At 50.1% G+C, this 20132-nt stretch overlaps 10 protein-coding genes across 10 annotated transcripts; 7 read left to right on the top strand and 3 right to left on the bottom strand.

Moving 5' to 3' along the window:
- Positions 1-1223: 1223 nt before the first annotated feature.
- N7511_010884 (C2H2-type zinc finger protein) lies at positions 1224-1701 on the top strand (the record flags this gene model as incomplete). The annotated part of the gene is made up of 2 exons (XM_057133261.1): positions 1224-1341; positions 1391-1701. The coding sequence occupies 2 exons, from the start codon at positions 1224-1226 to the stop codon at positions 1699-1701; spliced, it is 429 nt and encodes a 142-aa protein (XP_056981249.1).
- A 157-nt stretch (positions 1702-1858) lies between these two features.
- On the top strand, positions 1859-3717 carry N7511_010883 (uncharacterized protein; the record flags this gene model as incomplete). The annotated part of the gene is made up of 4 exons (XM_057133260.1): positions 1859-1964; positions 2015-2948; positions 2995-3410; positions 3464-3717. The coding sequence occupies 4 exons, from the start codon at positions 1859-1861 to the stop codon at positions 3715-3717; spliced, it is 1710 nt and encodes a 569-aa protein (XP_056981248.1).
- Positions 3718-3843: 126 nt separating this feature from the next.
- N7511_010882 (MFS transporter) lies at positions 3844-5435 on the bottom strand (the record flags this gene model as incomplete). The annotated part of the gene is made up of 2 exons (XM_057133259.1): positions 3844-5044; positions 5095-5435. 2 exons carry the CDS (start codon positions 5433-5435, stop codon positions 3844-3846), a joined length of 1542 nt encoding a protein of 513 aa, XP_056981247.1.
- A 403-nt stretch (positions 5436-5838) lies between these two features.
- N7511_010881 (alkene reductase) lies at positions 5839-6945 on the top strand (the record flags this gene model as incomplete). Its single annotated transcript, XM_057133258.1, has 1 exon — positions 5839-6945. The coding sequence occupies one exon, from the start codon at positions 5839-5841 to the stop codon at positions 6943-6945; it is 1107 nt and encodes a 368-aa protein (XP_056981246.1).
- A 1451-nt stretch (positions 6946-8396) lies between these two features.
- midA (putative cell wall protein) lies at positions 8397-9203 on the top strand (the record flags this gene model as incomplete). Its single annotated transcript, XM_057133257.1, has 1 exon — positions 8397-9203. One exon carries the CDS (start codon positions 8397-8399, stop codon positions 9201-9203), a length of 807 nt encoding a protein of 268 aa, XP_056981245.1.
- Positions 9204-9979: 776 nt separating this feature from the next.
- Positions 9980-10909, top strand: N7511_010879 (uncharacterized protein; the record flags this gene model as incomplete). The annotated part of the gene is made up of 1 exon (XM_057133256.1): positions 9980-10909. The coding sequence occupies one exon, from the start codon at positions 9980-9982 to the stop codon at positions 10907-10909; it is 930 nt and encodes a 309-aa protein (XP_056981244.1).
- A 297-nt stretch (positions 10910-11206) lies between these two features.
- pex19 (putative peroxisomal membrane protein receptor Pex19) lies at positions 11207-12524 on the bottom strand (the record flags this gene model as incomplete). The annotated part of the gene is made up of 3 exons (XM_057133255.1): positions 11207-11326; positions 11385-12277; positions 12347-12524. 3 exons carry the CDS (start codon positions 12522-12524, stop codon positions 11207-11209), a joined length of 1191 nt encoding a protein of 396 aa, XP_056981243.1.
- Positions 12525-13606: 1082 nt separating this feature from the next.
- N7511_010877 (bZIP transcription factor) lies at positions 13607-14866 on the top strand (the record flags this gene model as incomplete). The annotated part of the gene is made up of 3 exons (XM_057133254.1): positions 13607-13762; positions 13856-14534; positions 14592-14866. The coding sequence occupies 3 exons, from the start codon at positions 13607-13609 to the stop codon at positions 14864-14866; spliced, it is 1110 nt and encodes a 369-aa protein (XP_056981242.1).
- Positions 14867-15268: 402 nt separating this feature from the next.
- Positions 15269-16701, bottom strand: N7511_010876 (Zn(II)2Cys6 transcription factor domain-containing protein; the record flags this gene model as incomplete). Its single annotated transcript, XM_057133253.1, has 3 exons — positions 15269-16126; positions 16201-16539; positions 16600-16701. 3 exons carry the CDS (start codon positions 16699-16701, stop codon positions 15269-15271), a joined length of 1299 nt encoding a protein of 432 aa, XP_056981241.1.
- Positions 16702-18714: 2013 nt separating this feature from the next.
- On the top strand, positions 18715-20120 carry stm1 (uncharacterized protein; the record flags this gene model as incomplete). Its single annotated transcript, XM_057133252.1, has 5 exons — positions 18715-18735; positions 18859-18877; positions 19020-19187; positions 19245-19368; positions 19466-20120. The coding sequence occupies 5 exons, from the start codon at positions 18715-18717 to the stop codon at positions 20118-20120; spliced, it is 987 nt and encodes a 328-aa protein (XP_056981240.1).
- Positions 20121-20132: the final 12 nt, after the last annotated feature.

The raw sequence follows: 20132 nt of genomic DNA, 5'->3' as shown, positions 1-20132 counted from the left end.
CAACAAAAAGATATGGCACTGCCCGGACTCGAACCGGGGCTACATCGGTATACGATGTGAGGATATCATAGAATAACCACAACGATGTGTCTTAACCCCTCGACCACAGCACCTTAGATGTTGAAATCCTCATATTTTGACTATAGGAGCCCAAATAAATTGGTGCGCTTCGGAAACTATACAGCATCACGTGTTTTATCTAAGTAAATTTTAAAGAACGGCGATGGTGTAACGGTTCATGTAATTAGAGTACGTGTTTTTTATTTGAATGATGATTAAGTATGTTTTCACATCTATGACAGACATTACATGGGACTAGTGGCTTCTTACTGGCACGAGGTACAGTGAGATCTTGGTTGCTGCTGATATATATCAGCCGTCGTGATAAATATCCTACTGTCTGCATGTTTGTTTCGGGTTCGTCTTTCCGTCATGCAATTTTTCCAATTTCTCTCATCATCTCAAGTGCTCTTCTGGGATTGCTGCTTTTACCCTAATTTCACATATGACAGAGATAGACCCGAGAATCTCTACGAGAGATTTCACCTCCACAACCTCGGAGACCGATATTCCATTCGTTAGTACATTATAAACCTTGCTGAGCTTTTCTCAAACCTCAATGAGCTGGTACCCGCAACTCCACAGCCTTGGAGGTGCATTAACGTTGCTCACTAACGTAATTCACTACCGAGCGGCCACCACAACCGAGTGGCCACCTCCAAAACACATAGTAAATCCGATATATTACAACTTGGTGTCTCAACAACATCAATCTATATAGAGTTTTTTCTGATAGCCTACTACTTTTTAGGTGTAGCTTCTCTAGGGAGTTTGAGTATTGTTGCAGGTTTGTAAATGCGATAATATATGGATTTCTGGCTCTACGCAGTGTAATTTTAAAAACCACGATAATGTAACCTTTCGAGAATCTTAAAATTGATATGTAGGACTGAGGGTCCTTATCAATATCTATATAGAGTTAGTAAAATCAAACAATAATGCGGTTGTTGAAATATGAGGTTCTAAAATATTGCATTCACTATGTGTTTTGGAGGTGGCCACTCGGTTGTGGTGGCCGCTCGGCAGTGAATTAAGTTACGTTAAGCAACCTAGATTAGTCATTCCCATAGCTCTCCCTGGGCTCTGAAGTTCAACTCCGAGCACCTCCAAAGTGCCTTTTTCAATTATCTTCTCGTATAATGCAGAATGCCAATTAATTAATCATGAACATATCAACACCTGAAACGCCCGAGTCAACGGGTAAAAGAAAGCCCCGAACATGTCCACACTGCAAGCGTCATTTTCGTCGCCACGAACACCTCCAACGGCATATTCGGATACGTCGGTTCACCCTTACTGCACGTCAATAAAAGATGCTAACTGAATTAAGATACAAATGAAAAGCCATACAAATGTACCTGCGGAGCTTCATTCGGCAGGCGGGATCTACTGAAACGCCATGAGGACATTGGCCACTCTCCAACTCCTCCAACGCAGCAAGTATCGCCTATGACTGGCCATAGCAATCAGAACCTTCAGTCACCACTGAATAATGTCTCCACTGGCAATTCAGACACATCATTCTGGGGGGTGCCTGATCTCCAAGGGGTTGCTATGCCCACTCCGATTGATTCGGAGGGACAATTTCCAAGTTATCAATTTGAAGGTTCACCTCCCCTTGCTATTATATGTGGAGCCTGAAGAAATGCTTATTTGGTTAGGGGACTCGTTGTTAAATGCTCAAGATCTTCTAGTTTTACAAGATCTGGAGACATTTAGTCACAACATAGGCCTCAATAACGAGTGGACACTTCCCTCTGAGCCCAGCATTATACAATTTCTTGCTGGAGAATCCAATATGCACCCTACCCATGTCGGAGGTGCTGGAAATCACATACAAGAACAACCGTTCTCGCAACCAGATCAGCCTCTTAGCCAGCTACCCATTGAAAGAGACTCAGTCGGTGCGTATCTCATTCACATGCGCAGATATAAACTGACAGTGAACCATTAGCCGAGTTTGGAGTTTTAACATTACCGATTCTGAGAATCAGCGATGAACACAGAAACCGTCTTTTACAAGCTCTTGGTAGATCTGGGACGGCGATGGCCGATGGTGTATTTCCGTCGGCCCACTCACTGACTCGCTTTGTGAATGGATTCTTCGATGGGTTTTATCCTCACATGCCAGTCGTTCACATCCCAACATTTAAGGTGGACAATTGCGAATCGGAAATTATTCTGTCTATGGCTGCGCTTGGCGCTCAGTATCGCCATGAACATCGAAAAGCAGTCACCCTTTTCTATGCCGCAAAGGCAATTTTGAAGCACCGTGAAACACAGCAGAGCGGTGAAAATCTGACTGATAGAGAGTTAATGCTCCAAGCACGGTGCGCTCTCTACCTCATTGCTTTCGCAACTTGGCAGCGTGAACCGGAAATTTTAAGGGAAGCGTTCAATCTTCAAAGCTTTCTCGCCAGGTGCGTGAGAGAGAGTCAACTGGAAGAAAGTGCTTCATCTCGACAAGAAGATATGAATTGGCATACATGGGTACAGCAGGAGTCCGAAAGGAGAATCAAGCTCTTCTCTTTTGCCTTCCTTAATCTGCATGGCATAGCATTTAGCACACCTCCAGTTATACTAGGCGATGAAATCCACTTGCGCCTTCCATGCAGCTGTTTTGAATGGATTGCGCCTAACCAGCAGAAATGGTCAATGGTACACAAGCAGGATAATGCACAGCAAATGCTTTTCCAAGAGGCTTTCTCACAACTAATGAAATCTCCAAGCGACATTCAAGCGATCAACCCCCAACCAGTGCCATCACCTTTGGCAAACTATATCCTTCTACATGCATTAATTCAGAGAATCACACTAGTGCAACAAGCATTTGGTTCCCACAATGACCCGAATGATACTCTACTCAATGGTCAAAAAGAGGTCATCAGGTAAGGAACCCAGACATTCCAATTGCATATTCTAACAAACCTATAGAAACGCCCTTCACACATGGACATCGCAATGGCAACGAGCCCCCGAATCAAGTCTAGACCCTCGCAATCCCAATGGCCCAGTCACATTCACATCAACGGCATTGCTGGGATTGGCATATGTGCGACTCGCTCTTAACATAGGGCCATACAAAATCCTCGGATCACGAGATCCACAGCAGATTGCAAAAAAACTTCTACAAATGCCAAAACTGCCCGCTGGCCCCCATCTACTGCCTGCAATCTTGCATGCGACACATGCATTGAGTATACCAGTTAAGCTGGGCGTCAATTTCGTCGCGAGGAGTCATGCGTTTGTGTGGAGTATCCAGCATTCACTTTGTGGATTGGAGTTTGCGATTTTCCTGAGTAAATGGCTTTTTTGTATCGCCGATTGTCAGAAAACGAGGCCGCTTGATGGTTTGTACTTAGCCTACTAAGTAAAGCTGAGATATGCTAATTTTTGATATTAGAGCATGAGAGTCGCCTGATCAGCTGGATTGGGGATATTGTCGAAGAAGGGAGGACGTCCGGCGATGAGGATCTATGGTCCAGACCGACTTTGTCATCGAATTGTGTTTATCTCGGGTTTGCTGTGGTGAAGCTCTGGGCGCGCCTGATCAGGGGAAATGAGCAATGGGCGATCTTGAAGGTGATTGGAGAAGGACTCGATATTTACGCCGACACCTGTGAGCAAAGATTCGCTAGTTCTCTGAACGATCAATAATTCGATTGAGAATGTTGATTCTCATAAGCTTCACGAAAAGATAAACAAAAAGTAAACTGGAACAACTTCTCTCCATTGAAATGAGTCCATAAAGGGCCTCGAGTTTAGTTTAATGAACAAATAAGTTCACCACTTAGATACAAATTTCGATCTAAGCCTCAGCGCCTCCCCGCAGTGATAAAGCACATAGATCCCAACTACACACCCGATGGTCAACCCAGCCAACAAACTGCACCCAGGCCCAATGCCCAAATTCTCATAAAGAGGCTTGGAAAAAACAACAGCTCCACAAGCAAAAGCACTCCGTGTGAAGTCAGTCGCGGCAAAAACACTGGCAGCATACTGCGGGTAACAAGCAGGAATATAAAGAAAAACGCACTGCATCAAGATAAACACACAAGCCGGATAGATGACAATACCAATTGTCGGAACAATCCAATGAACATTGGGATTAGCAGCCCAGCCAAAGAGGAATAGACCAACAGCCGGTCCAAAACATGCAAACAGAGCTGGAACCAGTACATCTTCTGGTTTCCGAACACCTCCTTCTTTCGTCTTTGGGACGAAGATCTTGTGGATATAAACATTGTAGATCACGAATGATATCACCGTCCCGACAACAATGGCTAAGAATGCAAGTCCCATTTCACCAAGGTTGAAACCGTACATGCCTTGGTAGACAATCGGGAAAGCCTCAAAGAAGGAGTAGTAGATTCCGTAAGTCAAAGACGTATAGCAATTCAAGAAGAGAATAGCCGGATCAAGCAAAGTTATCTTGGCAGGGATCAGCAGGGACTCCTGAACGATCTCATGGAACGAAACGCCCGCCTGGGCGATATCAGCAGCAGTCCTATACTCCCGCGTCTGATCCGGATCCATGCTTTCCAAACGGCGTGCGCGACGATGCAGAATAGTAGCCGAACTAGTCTCAGGCAACAAAACAAGGAGGACAAGAATCGGACCGGCAGCGATCAAGATCTCCCACATTGAGAAGCGCCAGCCGAGAACTGGGATCGCGAATCCAGAGACTAAAACGCCAATGGCTGGAGCACAGAACACGCAAAACACCCACGTCGTCATTGCGTGAGGCAGAACATCCGTTGAGTAGATATCTGCGATTGAGGCCCCTCCAGTGGCTAGACATGGACTGCCGAAAAATCCCTGAAGAAAGCGTAGGAAGTAGAAGCCGATTGCGTTTGGTGCTATTGCTGTTGGGATACTGATGACACAGAAGAGGGCGAAGGAGATGACATATGGGATGTTTCGACCTATGCGAGGGATCTCGCTAAGAGGACTGAAAAATAGAGGTCCAGCTCCGTATCCTAAGCTGTTATTGAGTTAGCACAAGGTTGCTGGTGGGCTCGAAGGTTGACATACACGTATAAAGCAAGTCCAAGGGCAGCTTCTGCGTTGTTCACGTCGAATTCTTCGATAAAGGCGTTCTCGCTTGGGGTGTAGATTGGTGCTGACATGTATACCACAAAGCTGTATGCGCCAATGACGATGAGCACGAAAGCTTTTTTGATTGAGGACCAATTCTGAGGGTTTTCCTCGTCGTTGGTATCCCATTCGACTAGTACTGTCTTTCTATTGGGAAGAACTTTGTCCTCGATGTCTTGCCGGTCATGACGCTCTTCTTTGTAGGTCAAGCAGGGGGTTTTGTAGAATTGACGTAAAGCTTGTCCCAAAAAGCTGTCACGTAGCCATTGGAGAGGCATATCTGAGTTATTAGGGCTATAGATCGCTCGCTGGAAAACCGTCAACGCTAGCTTGGATTATGCTAAAACCATTATTTGAACTGAATTTAAGCCATGATAATTCGCAATATCATTTTCCAAAGGATTTGTCAGTCTTGCAGTTTCTGCAGTGAAAAGTCCCCGATGTGGTGTGGAGGTGCTGGAGGTCAGATTATTCAGACCGTTGATCTTGAAGCACCTCCACAACACACCTCCAACACATCTCCACGCACGTCCTCGAAGTATAGAATCATCAAATTTTCATCCATTACCAATCAACCACGGCGGGAATTCTACTATACAAGAGGCGCACAAGTTCAGATATCCAACTTCTTCATTAAGTTACTTATCAACCTACCACCATATTCCCTACACTGAAACCAAAATGTCACCTAATCTTTTCGAACCCCTCCAAATCGGGCAAACATCCCTATCCCACCGCGTGGTAATGGCCCCTCTAACGCGCCTACGTTGTGATTCAAACCACGTCCCCCTCCCAATATCAAAGACATATTACGAGCAACGTGCCTCAGTGCCAGGAACACTTCTTATCGCCGAAGCGACATTAATCTCCCCGTCCAGCGGCGGAATCCCCAACGGGCCCGGCATATACACCGAATCCCAAATCCAAGCCTGGAAAGGAATCACAGATGCCGTGCACGCCAAGGGCAGCTACATCTACTGCCAATTTGTCGCACTTGGACGGGCAGCCGATCCAACCACCCTGCAGAAGGAAGGCGGGTACGAAGTTTTTGCGCCGAGCGCTATCCCACTCCCCGGACAAGCCGAAAACGCTGCGCCCCAGGAGTTGAGCGAGGAGCAGATCCGGGGTATTATTCGGGAATTCGGGGTTGCGGCGAAGAATGCTATTCGGGCTGGATTTGATGGGGTTGAGGTTCATGGTGCGAATGGGTATCTGGTGGATCAGTTCTTGCAAGATATCTCGAATCAGCGACGTGATCAGTGGGGTGGGAGTGTTAAGAACCGCGCCAGATTTGCAGTGGAGGTTGCTGAGACGCTGGTTGAAGCTGTTGGGGCTGACCGTGTCGGATTCCGTCTTAGTCCGTGGAACACCTGGCAGGGAATGAAGATGGATGATCCCGTGCCTCAGTTTGCATACCTTGTTGAGCGGTTGAAGGGGCTTAAGCTTGCTTATCTTCATCTCATTGAGTCGAGGGTCATTAACAACATTGATTGTGAAAAGGCCGAAGGGATTGAGTTCCTTTTGGATATTTGGGGGAAGACTTCTCCCGTACTTGTTGCTGGTGGGTACAAGGCCGACAATGTTGATGCTGCTTTCGAGGAATATCAGAGTAATGATGTTGCTGTTGTATTTGGACGGTATTTCCTTGCGAATCCCGATTTGCCTTTCCGGTTGAAACATCAGCTTCCGCTGAACAAGTATGATCGGGATAGTTTCTATGCGGCCATGCAGGAGGCTGGATATGCGGATTATCCATTCAGCGCAGAGTTTTTAAAGAGTGGGCGTTGAAGCCATGTCATTTCTTAAATTAGACTTGGGAGGGAATATAGACAATCAATAACGCAAGATATCAACAAGAAGAACCCCTATAAGTGAATGGACTCGTTATACTTCAGAAACTGCAGTGTCCAGTCGCACAACGTGGCCGAAACGTGGCACCAGACGGACTAAAAACATCCAAAGAGCAGCGGTCAGCATAACCTCCAATTAAGACTCCGATGAATATTTAATAGATGATGTTGTTGCCCAAGTTCAATGTCGATCTGACAGACGGTGGATATCCCAGAGCCACCGAGTCAAACACATAGCCATACACAAAGACAGCCCCTCACTCTAACTCAGTCTTAGCGCCGACTGTGCCTCGTTGCCAAGGCAAATGAAGGAAAATGCCCCGGCACCAGCGGACGAGGCAACTATTCGAGAGTGTCAGCGCCAATTTTAGGTAGAGTCGACGATCTCTACGTCAGCGGAGACCATTCATTAATAGCGCGACTCAGTAGGCCCGCCGCAAAGTACAGCAATCTGCAGTAATCATGGGCATTCTACTGTATGGCCGGCCTCGATTTCCAAGGAGAAGAATCAACAGGATATTATACTTTATGCCTTGACAGAATATTCAATGACGACCCCGTCCCTTGAGTCTAGAACCCCTGGAACCCCTATGTGGATTCCAGCCGAACCAACCCTTAGCAGAACCGGTACAAGTACGTACCCGTTCAAATTCCAGAACATGCGATTCCCAGCATGTCGAACATGTCGAGTATGTCAGGGTTAGGGTTAGGAGACAAGCCATTTTAGGGCCGGCTGTGTCGGCTTCTTTGACTGGGGCTGGAGGGCCCAGCTGGAAGACCCGGCACTAGGGTTCGAAGCCATCCCACGTGAGAATTTGCCATGCAAAAAATAGTCCAGGTCACTAGTAACAAGTAAACAGTAAATTGTCAACAAAGGTAGTAGTCGAGGGTAGCATTGAATGTCATACTGTGCAGTGCATGCACACTAACGGGTACATTGGGAGATCAGAAGATCTCCAGGGCTGGGTTGTTACTAAATATGGGACTATTATGGGCCCGGAAGCGAGGGGTAGAGTTTTTCTCTGTAGACAATGCGATGATTGTGCAGGTAAGCTGGATGACAGAGAAGGTTCTAGGACTATTCGCCTGCATCACTGAACTTCTTAACCCCCAACCCTTCACTGTCTACCGTCCTGTCTTGACTGACTTCTCAGCCTGGAGAAAACATCAGACAACGGCGCGTGTCTATTGAAACCCTGCAGCCAATCACAGTCGCAGATCTCTCGGCGCTTGCACTAGTCTGAGACTAGCGTGTAACCCAATCTGGCCTAGCGCGGTTGATGTGTTTCCCGTTCGCTTGGACTCCTTTTTCACTTCTGCTTATTCCTTTGACATCTTCCCGACTTTCCACATCTTGACTTTGGTCATATTCCTTCGTTTTGGTTCATCATGCGTCTCTCCAGCCTCTCGTTCATCGTCCACGCTCTGCTGTTGACTGCTGTCGCAGCCCAGAGTGGTGGTGTCTCGGATATCCTGGATCTCACCAGTGAGACCTCCTCGTCCAGCTCTGCTGAGCCGACATCATCGTCTTCTTCCTCGTCCTCGACCTCTTCTACTTCCACTGAGCCCACTACTACTGCCGCCCCCACTACTTCTTCGACTTCGTCGACTTCATCCACTTCGTCAACCGAGCCGACCACTGCTGTTGCGGACCCGACCACGTCATCCTCGTCTTCTTCCTCTTCTTCTTCCTCCTCGTCCTCTACTTCATCCACCTCATCGAAAAATGAACCTGCCGCTACTACCAGCGCCGGAGGCAGCACTACCGAGGCCCCCTCCACCACCCAGACCCCTGTCGTGAAGACCATCACTTCCTACGAGACCCGTAGCGGATCGACCGTGGCTAACGTGATGACCACTACTTCTACTCCCGTGGCCGATGCTACCTCGCCTTCTCTCAACGGCGACAAGAGCTCTGGCTCCAGTGGTATCTCTTCCTCCGACAAGAAGATCATCATTGGTGTCGTGGTCGGTGTCGGTGGTGCCATCCTGATTGGTGCCCTCGGTCTCGTCTTCTGGAGAATCCACAAGAAGCGCAACGAGCAGTACGGTGATGAGGATGATCTCATGGGTGGTACCGCCGTCGGTTCCGGACCTCGCGAGAAGGCTCCCAGCCCTGCCGGCAACACCCCCTTCAAGAACACACTGGACCAGTACCACAACCCTGGCCCTGTCAACGCAGCCTCCAACTTCTAAGCTGTGGATTTGACACTTTCAGTGTAAACCTTGTACGATCATCATGCAATTTTCAGGCGCTATGGATAGGCGAGGGCACGGTTGCTTCTTTCTTTCGGTTGCGGACTCTTTTTATTCATCTCATTTTGGCGAGTTTTCGCCTGGTCTCTCGTTTATAGATTGGACATTTGCACATTCGTTGAGCGTTCCAGCAACCACCACATTCCTTTCGATCGCAACTCTCGATGATTCTTGCGCGACTGACAAAATCGGCACTACTTTGCAGTTCTGCCCGTCTCTTTTTGATTCCCCGTGTCGAAGCGCTTGGCTTATCTGTGATTGAGTTCATTCGTCTTGACACTTTCTTTTCTTTCTGGAGCATTGGATGCTGTATAGTGTATCTAAACGCCAAGTGCGAAGGCATTTTTCAACCTTTTATATATGTAATTTGAGACAATGGATTCAGTCATAGTATAAATCTCGTGTCAGCCAATAACAATTTCCACGTAATCCACTACTCCAGTAACTAAGTCTAATCAACTCGAATGATCAATCCAAATCGAGGTTCACGTGACGCATTCCAGCACGCGTCGGACACGCGAGATTCATGCAAGACCCGTCTCCCAGCCTACCAATCCCATATCTGTCTCCATAGTCGTTCCATTTCCTCTTGATACTCCAATACTCCACCATAATCCAGAACTTGAACTCCCAATCCACACACTTGCCAAACCCAAACCCACTCAACCACCTCCACTGACGCAACCCTTCCGCATCCGACGGAATTCAACCTCGAAATGTTCGCCCATCCACCGTCGACACCCTTCCGCCAAACAGGCTATTTCACCCCAGCCCGGCCATCGCCCCTAGGCCAACGGAGCACAAACATATCCACACCCCCATGGACAACGTCACCGACGCGAAGCGGCGCGCCTAAGCCAAGCACAATGGACGAGAACAACGCCAACATCAACTCCGGCAACGAGACCACACATGGATTCCTCAACTCGTCGCCCATAACCAACTCCAATACGAACATATTTCAACCACAGCCACAATCATTCTTCAATATCCAAAGCGAACCAATAACGCGCCACAGCAACAACCACCAATCACCCATAACATTCAATGGCCCAAGATCCACCTCCAACAACCCATTCTCCTTCACAACCAACACCAACACCAATACACCAACCTCACCAACAACGCCAACTCGCCCCAAACCCAAATTCGAAGCCCGCTACAACGACACAATCGCAAACCCCCTCAAAAACGCCCCCTCCCTGGCCCGCAGCAAAACGCGCAAAATGTTCCTCAATCGCGTGCGCAACGAGCGCGACAGTGGTCGGTTCGAGGCGCGCGGCGAGCAGATGATGCGCATGGAATGTCTCGCCGATCGACGGCGCTGGGAGGAGAGCATGGCTGCCGACGGGGAGGTCATGGCTGGGTTTGATGGAGAGTTTGAGGGAATGGGGGAGGATGATATGCTTCCTGATAGCTCTGTTGAAATGGATGAGCTGGATGAGTTCATTCTGCAGGAGGAGGCGCTGGAGATGGCTTTGCGGGAGACGCAGGGTGCGCCTGTGTCTGGCCGGGTTGGGGCTTTGAGGGGCGGTGATGGGGGTCGAATCCCGTTTAGTGATGATGAGTATGATGATATCTTTATGGGGTTGTCGGATTCGCAGTTTGAGGGTGGGAATGGGGGGCAGGATATGGATATGTCATGAGATTGGTCGAGATCTTGATTGATTGGATTTGTGACGGCATGGTTGTGCATTGCATGGCATTGTATGGCGTTCTTTTTTCGGTATGGATATGGATATGGACACGGGAATGGATAATTTCTAGGATATGGCATGGGATAAATGGATGGGAACTGAGCAATTCGGTCTGCATGTAAATAAGGGTATCGACAAGGGTTGTGTTTATGTACAGTGCAGAGTCCGAGGAACAAGCATGACAAGTTCAAATCCAACTTGGGGCCACTTCTCCAGTCTTCATCCACATTCACCGTCAGGATCAAATCACTGCTGCGGACAATCTGGCATGCCAGGAGCCCCGGCAGCACCAGCACCAAGCCCACCCAGATCCTCCATAAGAGGGTTGGAGACCAGTTCTTCAGGCGGACTACCAGCAGCTTGCATCTAAAGTCAAAAGTCAGCAAAACAAATCAATCCACCACGTAGAACAACTCGAACTTACCTCCTGCATCCTCTCCCAAACATACTCGCGACACTTTGGATCTTCATCCGAATAGCCACTCTCCTCAAACTTCCCCACAATCTGCTTAACAACTTTAGCCTGAGTCTCATACCTCCCCATATCCTCCTCAGAAACCTTTCCCTCGGCTTTACTCTTGACAAGCCAAGGCCCAAACTTCCCATCAAGCTCCTTCATCGGCTCGTACAGCATTTCCTTATTAGAAAGCTGCTCCATCATCCCCATAAACATCTTCGACAAATCGCCTTCGTCGCCTGCGCCCGCTGCGCCGGCCTCAACCGCCTTAAGGAGTTGCGCTAGCATATCATCCGACATGTCGTCTTCGTTACTAGCAGCTGCGGTGGCTTTTTCGCCTGACTCCTTCATTCGGCCCATTGTTCGCTTGATGGCGTCGTTGAAGGATTCGGCTGGTCCGTCGGTGTTTTCTGCGCCTGCAGCTGGCGATGACTTGTTTGTTTGACTAGATCCAGATCCAGATCCAGATCCAGGTGCAGGTCCACCGAGTCCTGCGGCTGCAGCCGCAGCGGCGAGTCCTTCAGCTGATGCACCACCACCACCCTCCTCGGCCATCACATCCGCAAGCAACTGCTTCAGGAAATCACCCGGGGGGATCCCACTTTCTTCAAGTTGTTTGGCGAAGATGTCGGCGCCTTGGTCGACTGTTCCTTGGAAATCTGCGGGGTTGCCTCCTGCGCCTGGGGATGGCTCGCCTCCGCCCATCATACTGGCCATGTCCGCTTCGAGTTGTTTCAAGAAGGCATCTTCGTCGAAGTCTGCCGGAGTGACGCCCGTTGACGCTGATGCATCGGAGGTTGCCGCTGGTGCGGGAGCGGGAGCGGGAGCTGGTTTGGGCTTGGAAAAGTCGTCTAGGACGTCTGTTGGGTTGGTAATTATAAGCCGGTGATACAGATACGCGGGATTGCTTTAAAAGAACAAGTAAGTACCGTCTAGCTCGTCGAAATCCGAGTCTTCGTCGTCGTCTACTGCTGGCTTTGGTGTCTCAGCTTTGGTGTCGGGCTGTGCCTCGGTCTGTGTCTGCGGCGCGACATCGACCGGTGCGGTGGGCTTTGTCTGCTCTGCTGTCTCCTTGGGTGCATCCCCAGCCGGTGATACGTTCTCCATGACAAAACAATTGCAGATGGTAAGCAAGGGGTTGGTGAGGAGAGAAGCGTCGGGCCTGGCAATGTTCCCATGTGATGGGTTTGGCGGGGAACCGAGCGGTAATGCCGATCGCCGAGGATTGCCATGAGCATCGTGTACTGTACTGTGAACCGTGCAACGAAGGGAGACTGTGAGAATTGACTAAATGTGAATGAAACATGAATTGGATTGGATTCTATAGACTTGCATAATAGTAGATCGAACTACCAACCCGAACAAGATCTACTTGGTCCAAGACCAACTGGAGGGGCCGAGCCAGGTCCCATGACTTGTGTTTGTCTCGTTTGTCTACTTTGACTCGTTTGTCTCGATGTGCATATTTGCCTCGCTTGCACGTTCCATGTAAGCACTAACTCGACTAACTCAAGGTAATCGTTCTAGTGCATAGTAGCATGGCATCATGAAATGAGATCATCGATGAAAATCTGCAAGTCCCGATCCTTGGCTAATCTCCTGACCAATATCCCCGCACCGGCCCAGTCTGCATGTTCTCAGGTTGTTTCTCTCTGTCTTGCAGGGGGGAAGCCCTTGGGAATCCGGGGAAGGGGAAATAATGCCCAGGCCACGTAGGCGGCGCGTGATGGAGTCATGTGGTCGAGACACTTAGCACGTACGGTGAGCCTAAGTAGGCCTAAGTAGGCTTAAGTAGGCCTAAGTAGGACCAAGTCGGACCAAGATGTCGCCCGGTATCGGCTAAGCGGCCTCCCAATGGCCTGACGCTGGCAACTCCGCGGGCAAATTTGCGCCTTGGGCCAAGTGGAGAAAACACGCCCAAAGAGGCTAAAGAGTCGAGAAAAAAGAAAAAGAAAGGAAAAATCCGTATAGGCGAGAGAGCCCCTCTCCCTTCAGACTTTTCTGTTATTCAACTTAGTCAATTGTTTTACCTCACGGCTTGACTTTCGTTTTCTTTCCTATCGCTCTACCGTTTCTTTTATGTCATTTGCATTCTAACCGCCTAGACGCGCGTGTGTCGCCTTTCCATTGTTCCTTTTTCGCGGGGAAGCTGTGTCTGTTGGCGCGGGCCCGCAGGCACAGGGTAGAAAATGGTCTCTGTCGAGAACGACATGATGATGGACCCCGTGCCCAAGCATGAACCGGGCCCAGATGGGGAAATCAGTTCCAACGTGTCAACACCGGATCCCGAAGCCGAAGTCACCCAAGATGTGCAGACACAGAAGAGAAAGGGAGGCCGCAAACCTGTACGTAACATCATTGCAAACCTGGGGCCCCGCATTCCTCGATGATCGTGGGAAGGCATGAAGGGCATGAAAGGCATTGACTGACACCCCTAGATCTATGCCACCTCCGAAGAGCGCAAACAGCGCAACCGTCAGGCCCAAGCCGCCTTCCGCGAGCGCAGAACGGAATATATACGCCAACTAGAGACAACCATCAAGCGCAATGAAGAATCGCTGCAAAGTCTGCAACAAAGTCACCGCAGTGCCGCCGACGAATGCCTCATGTTACGCTACAAGAACTCCTTGCTGGAGCGCATCCTCCTGGAAAAGGGCATCGACGTCCAAGCCGAGCTACGCCTCAAGACCGGAGCGCCGGGCGCTCCCCCAAAACAAAACCCAATGCCACCAAAGAGCGCACCGGGCGTGCGTTCAGCCAGACACCCAGCAGGCATCGCTTCCAAGCCCGAAGCCTTCGGCATCTCTCAGCGCGAAGGTGCCTACGGGGTCCCATCCCCCCAGTTCCAGGCCACACCCACCTCCCACGTCTCCTCTCCCTCCCACGCCAAATCCCCAGGCTTCGGCTTCCAAAGCGCCATGTCTCCCGCCGAACAAGGCCAGGGTCGTCCCCAGCTCCTGCCCCAACCACGGAGTTTCAACCAGACCTCGCCGCCGGCAATCAGTATGCCACAGACAGAACCCTCCGACGCCAAGTCATCGCGCATGGGGCCACGCGGAGGTCGCGTGGCGGCCGCATACTATCCCTCTCCTTTCCAGAAACATTACGACCAGCTCGGTAAGCAGACCAATTATCCACCCACCCTCAACTTGAATCTCAACTGACACCAAGTAGAACAAGAATACGATGCGCAAGCCGACCTCGTCGACGACGAACATGATGGCTCCTCATCCTTCGTGCCAGGCTTTACACCACAGTCTGTCGCCTCGGGCTCGCACATGTCTGGCTTTAACCCATCAGCCGGGGAGAGCACACCCGGGGACTTCAATAATGCAAATCATCTCCTCGGACAGTATGAGCCAATGCTGGATACGGATCCGTTCGGGCTGAGTGCTAGCATGCACTTCCCTACGCCGTTCAACTACGAGCAGAACAACTCACGACAGTGAGCGAGCAAGCCAAAATTGTGTCTCTTATATTACTGTTCATAATTCGCTTCTTTTATTCTTGTTCTATATTTTCTTTGAGACTTTTTTCCCCCCCATGTTTTTTTCGATTCTTTGCTGTTGCTGTTTTCCATGAATGGTAAATGGTCATCTCTATCTAAAAGTTTGATTTGAGCATTGCCCGGCGTTGTTGCGAGGGTTTTGATACCAATTTTCATGTTCCTCTCTGATTTTGGAGAGGTACATGGAGAAGTTATTATCTTGACATGTCTTGTATATGAATATTCATGGATATGAATCAATATTCACATCATCACCAATACATTGCATTACATTATCACCACCGTCCCCAACATCCCTCTATAGATCATCTCTATCTCCAAATTAACCGAAATTTCTAGACTTTCAATCCAACCCACACATCTCCCTGGGCCCCTGTAACAACGCAAGAACGTTCTCGTCCTCACAAACTATACCCAAATACAAGCAAATAGCCCGACACTCCAACCAAGCCCGTCTAGCAATAAACCACACACTCCCACAAAGCGGCGCATACCAATACGCCAGAATAAGCAAAGCACGCACATCCTTCACCTGCAACAAGCCCCTAAACGACCCCTCCATAAACCCAATAAACGCCAGATCCCGCGGTATAGCGCCCTCCTTGCACTCGCGTCCGCGTAGACGGGTGAGGATGGATATTGCTTTTAGATAGGGATTGTGGACTGGATGGGATGGATTGGGAGGGGAGTTGTGGGTAGGGCTTATGTTGGGAGTAATTCTGGAATTATTGCTCAGGTTGAAGACGTGCACGAATTCACTTTGTATTTCGGATAGCTCGCAGATTCCTGGATCGGCTCCTAGGATTTGGTATTCTTCTTTTAGGACGTGGAAGACGGAGTCTGGGCGGAGGGGGTTGGTTAGGTTCCAGATTGCTTCTTTGCCTTTTGTGAGGTTCATCCATTGGAGATCTGGATCTGATGGGGCGGGGGGTATGGATGTGCTTCGTTTTAATGGCCATGTTTCTGCGGGTGTTGTCGGTTCAATGGATGCCAGGCTTGCTATTCCCAGTAAAGCTGCTGTTGCCCAGAGGGCGTCGCGGTCTTGGGGGTTGATTGTCTCCGAGAGCTTTTTGATTAGGGTTTTGGCTGCGTGTTTCTGGTGGTGAGATTCTTGGGGCGTTATTGGTTGGGATACGATTGCAAGAGATAGACGGTCATGTGTTGCTGTTACGCCTAGGATTGTGTGCATGAGGAATGGATGCTGATGGGGATATAGTTAGTTTGGCGTCCAGGTGTGTTCCATGCTCACATTTGTAAGCCAAGTCTGGATCTTACCGGTAGTGATAACGGAATAACAAATTCTTGGTATAATGCTGCCATCTTCGCTGTACCAATAGTAGGCAGAACCTGCGTCTGGAAGCGATGTAGGCGCGCTTGGCTTTCGAGGTCAAGTGAGAATGAATCAGGGCCATTTCCTACTGTAATTGGTGGTAAGAGGGCTTTTGAGATTGGATTTGTGTTGAAAATTATCTGGCATGCTCCGTTGTTTTCGGGTTCGTTGGATTGCCAGGTCAATAGATCTGGTGTTTGGCCTTGACCCTGACTTTGGGCTGGATAGTTGCAGCTGACGCCATATTCGAGGCATTTTCTGCATCGCGGATGGGTCTCGTCACACTTAAAATCGGTTTATTTTCAATATTAAGGACGATACATGGATAAATGTTGCAAACTCACTTTGACACGGCGGATCTTGCAATTACGGCAGCCCTGTCGAGATTTGGTGTGAACACGACGCTTGCGGGGCTCTTGGCCAGCGAGTGCTTGCTTCTTCGTCATTTTCAAACTTCAATAATGGGCTAACAAGGAATGACAGAGAATCCTGATGCGTCTACAGTGGTCGTTGCATTTGCTTAACTCCGAGCTCCGAGCGGCGATGTCATTGGCTTGCATTGTTGCACTAACCACTCCTGTACATTGCTATAACATTAGTTCGGGGGGTTTATATAGGATATGGAGAGATAAAATAAGATATCCATATTCAAATAGGGGAACACCCACGTGAATCTTCACTATGAAAATGTGCAGGTCCTCCAGAATAAAACATCATGGGAGGCCAAGAGCGACTGGCAATATAGATAAGAATAATCAACTCATTGATAAAAAGTTCACTTGGAGCGACTATTTAGCAACTTTATATCATATGATAACACTGCGTGCACTTTGATGGCAGCTATATGTTATAGAAAAGGGGGGGGGGGGGGGGCATAGGCATCGGCTATAGATGGTACGGTCTAGATCTAAATAGACAGGCAAGCCATTGAGACAACGATCATAATATGTGATGATAAAATTGAAGAAAATTGAAGAAAATTGTCGGCTGTGCCAATTCTCCCCCGTCTTTCATCGACGAACTCTTCATAAGCGGTTACACCGTCACCGATTCTGCGTCCGCCGACGAGGAAGGTCTGACTATCAGTGCCAAGGGAGCCCAGGTCCTCCACGGCTCTTTTAGTGATCCCGCGTTGCTCAAATTTGGCGCTACTACTTGTGATGGTGTCATCCAGCTAGCATTCAAAATGAACGCTGTTGGTACTGCCAAACATCACCCCGTCGAAACCATCGGAGAAGCCCTTTGTGATACCTTCAAGCTATTTACTATGGCCTCCTGTACTGTAGCCCTGACAAGTGTAAGCTCGCTGATGAAGATGACGTTTACGACTGCGAGTCCGTGCAAGACTCCCGCTTTTACATCGAGAAAGCGAGTGAGGAGCTCTCCGAAGAGGATGTAGGAGCCAGTACTTGCGTCTTCCTCTCGCAGTATACGGTCCATATGTGAGGGTTTAATCCAAGAAATTGCTGCTTTTTAAATGGCAAGGCAATCTGTATTGATGACGGACAGAGTCGATGGCCTGCGGTGAGCTGCGAGGATGCTGCTGCTGCTCTATACCGTATAGTTCTGGAGAAGGGTCATCAGGGTTGCGTTTTAATACTGCCACTGAATAGGGCATTTGCATGAAGAATATTGCGGGGAGCTTTTGGTGCCTCAGATGGATTTCCCTGTTAAGTCTCTGTCGATTCTGGGCGCCTTCAAACTTGACGACTGTTTGCCGCAACTGATGGTCATTGACAACCCCACCTCCAGCCATGAAGCTCATTTGCACCTCAACTGGATTATTATGGGTGCAGGCTTGCTGACGGATATCAGGGCCGGGTTGTACTCAAGAGGTGTGATCAGAGGGAGTGATGAGACGGAGGCGCTGTCCTCCAGGATTGAATGGCAACATGGACGATGGAGAATGATCGAGGGACAATTCCTAGCTGATGATAAGCACGATCTGCTCACATTGAAATGAACTCATGCAATTCTGCTATGACCATGAATAAGCTCGATTACATAGCTTCTGCAGTAGTCGGCAAAGAGCATCGACAGAGACCATAGGCAGGACTATAGTCAGGGTCATAGACCAGTGGCATGCATCACAGCAGCACGGTCAAGCTCCCCACAAGGCACAAAACCACCTTGGAACGTGTCCTATCTAACAACTATATAAAGATGAAGCTCTCCAGAGCTGGATGTCTTGACGCCATCATTATGTAAGATACCCTAAGCCCTAGCATGCGGGCAGCCAATCAGCGACCGCGGGCACATTCGCTTAGGAGCAGAAGCCGCCTTTCCCGATTAGTCACTCTGCACCCAACCACAAACCGTGGACCTCCCTCTATTCCTCATCATCATCAATCTTTAAGGCCGGATCTCCTTGGGTTCTGCCTTGTGCTCCGTTACCTCTAGACAACGGTCTACGATAGTCGAAGCGCCTCCCCCGGAAGGCCTCCGCAAAAACAGGCGTCATGGCCGACGTACGGTCCAAGGTACGCTCAATTGAAGCTCTCTTGCGCGCCCCGGCGACGCAAGACCGATCTCGAAATTTGGAGGAAATTTGGAGATTCAACGGATTTTTGACCAGTGACTAATTCTTGTTTTGTCGCAAATAGAACCTTTATGAGCTTCTGGGTAAATTTCCCCTCCCTTGAGCACCGCTTAAGCACCGGCTATCTTTTCCGACGACAATTCCTCATTTCAATCGGAATTCCAATCCGATCTGTCTTTGTTTCTCAATGCATTGATAGCTGACCTTGCCTTTCCCCCTCCTCAGGTAACGACCCAGAGCTCGACCCTAGCAGACCCGCTCCTCCCCCCACGAGGGCTGTCGACCGCACCGCTGACCGCTCCGGCAAGCGGGATACCCCCAAGGAGCCCGCCGCTCGTCACAATGAGACCAACGCTCGCCGCGGTGGCCGTGTGAACGCCGGCAACGAGGCCGGTATGTGGTCAATCGAGTGATTGTTCAATGGGAAATTTCGGACTAACATGACGGTAGCTTTCCGTGACCGCAACGCTGGCCGCAACAACAACCGCGAGAAGCCCACTGATGAGGCTGCTCAGCCCGCCCGCCGCCGTGGTGGTGGTGGTCGCGGTGACCGCCAGTCCCGCACTGGCCAGACGTAAGCGACCCCGCGAGCAATTCAATTTCACAGCGAAGACATATACATATTTGATATACTGCTCGCAACTATCGAACCTGGGACTAACGCCATACAGTGACACCCGCAAGCAGGTCCAGCAGGGCTGGGGTGCCGAGAGCGGCGAGAAGAACTGGGATGACGAGCGCCAGGGCGAGAAGATCGCCAAGAAGGAGGAGGCTGAGCCCCAGACCCCCGCTGCCGAGGAGGCCGAGGAGGAGCCCGATAACTCCAAGTCTTTCGCCGACTACCTTGCCGAGAAGGCCCAGAAGGAGACCCTCGCTGCTAAGCCCGTTCGCTCCGCCAACGAGGGCAGCAAGCTCGATAAGAAGTGGGCTGAGGCCAAGGAGCTCGCCAAGGAGGACGAGGAGTCCTACATTGCCGGCTCCGGCGAGAAGACCAAGCGCGAGAAGCAGCGCAAGGAGAAGAACTTCCTTGACGTCGACCTGCGCTACGTCGAGCCTCCCCGCAGCGGCCCTGCTCCCCGCGGTGGCCGTGGCGGCCGTGGCGACCGTGGTGACCGCCCCGCCCGTGGTGGTGAGCGTGGTGAGCGTGGTGACCGTGCCCCCCGCGGTGACCGTGCCCCTCGTGGCGACCGCGCTCCCCGTGGTGACCGTGCTCCCCGTGGCGGTGCCCCCGCTGCCCGTGGTGGTGCCCCCCGCGCTGCTGCTGCCCGTGGCCCTGCCGGCCCTACCGTCGACGAGAAGAACTTCCCCAGCCTCGGCGGCAACTAAATTACCTGAACA

The sequence above is a fragment of the Penicillium nucicola genome, assembly GCF_028828085.1.
Source record: "Penicillium nucicola strain IBT 29836 chromosome Unknown utg000010l, whole genome shotgun sequence".
Lineage (NCBI taxonomy): Eukaryota > Fungi > Ascomycota > Eurotiomycetes > Eurotiales > Aspergillaceae > Penicillium > Penicillium nucicola.
This window is presented reverse-complemented; position numbering and strand designations above follow the sequence as displayed.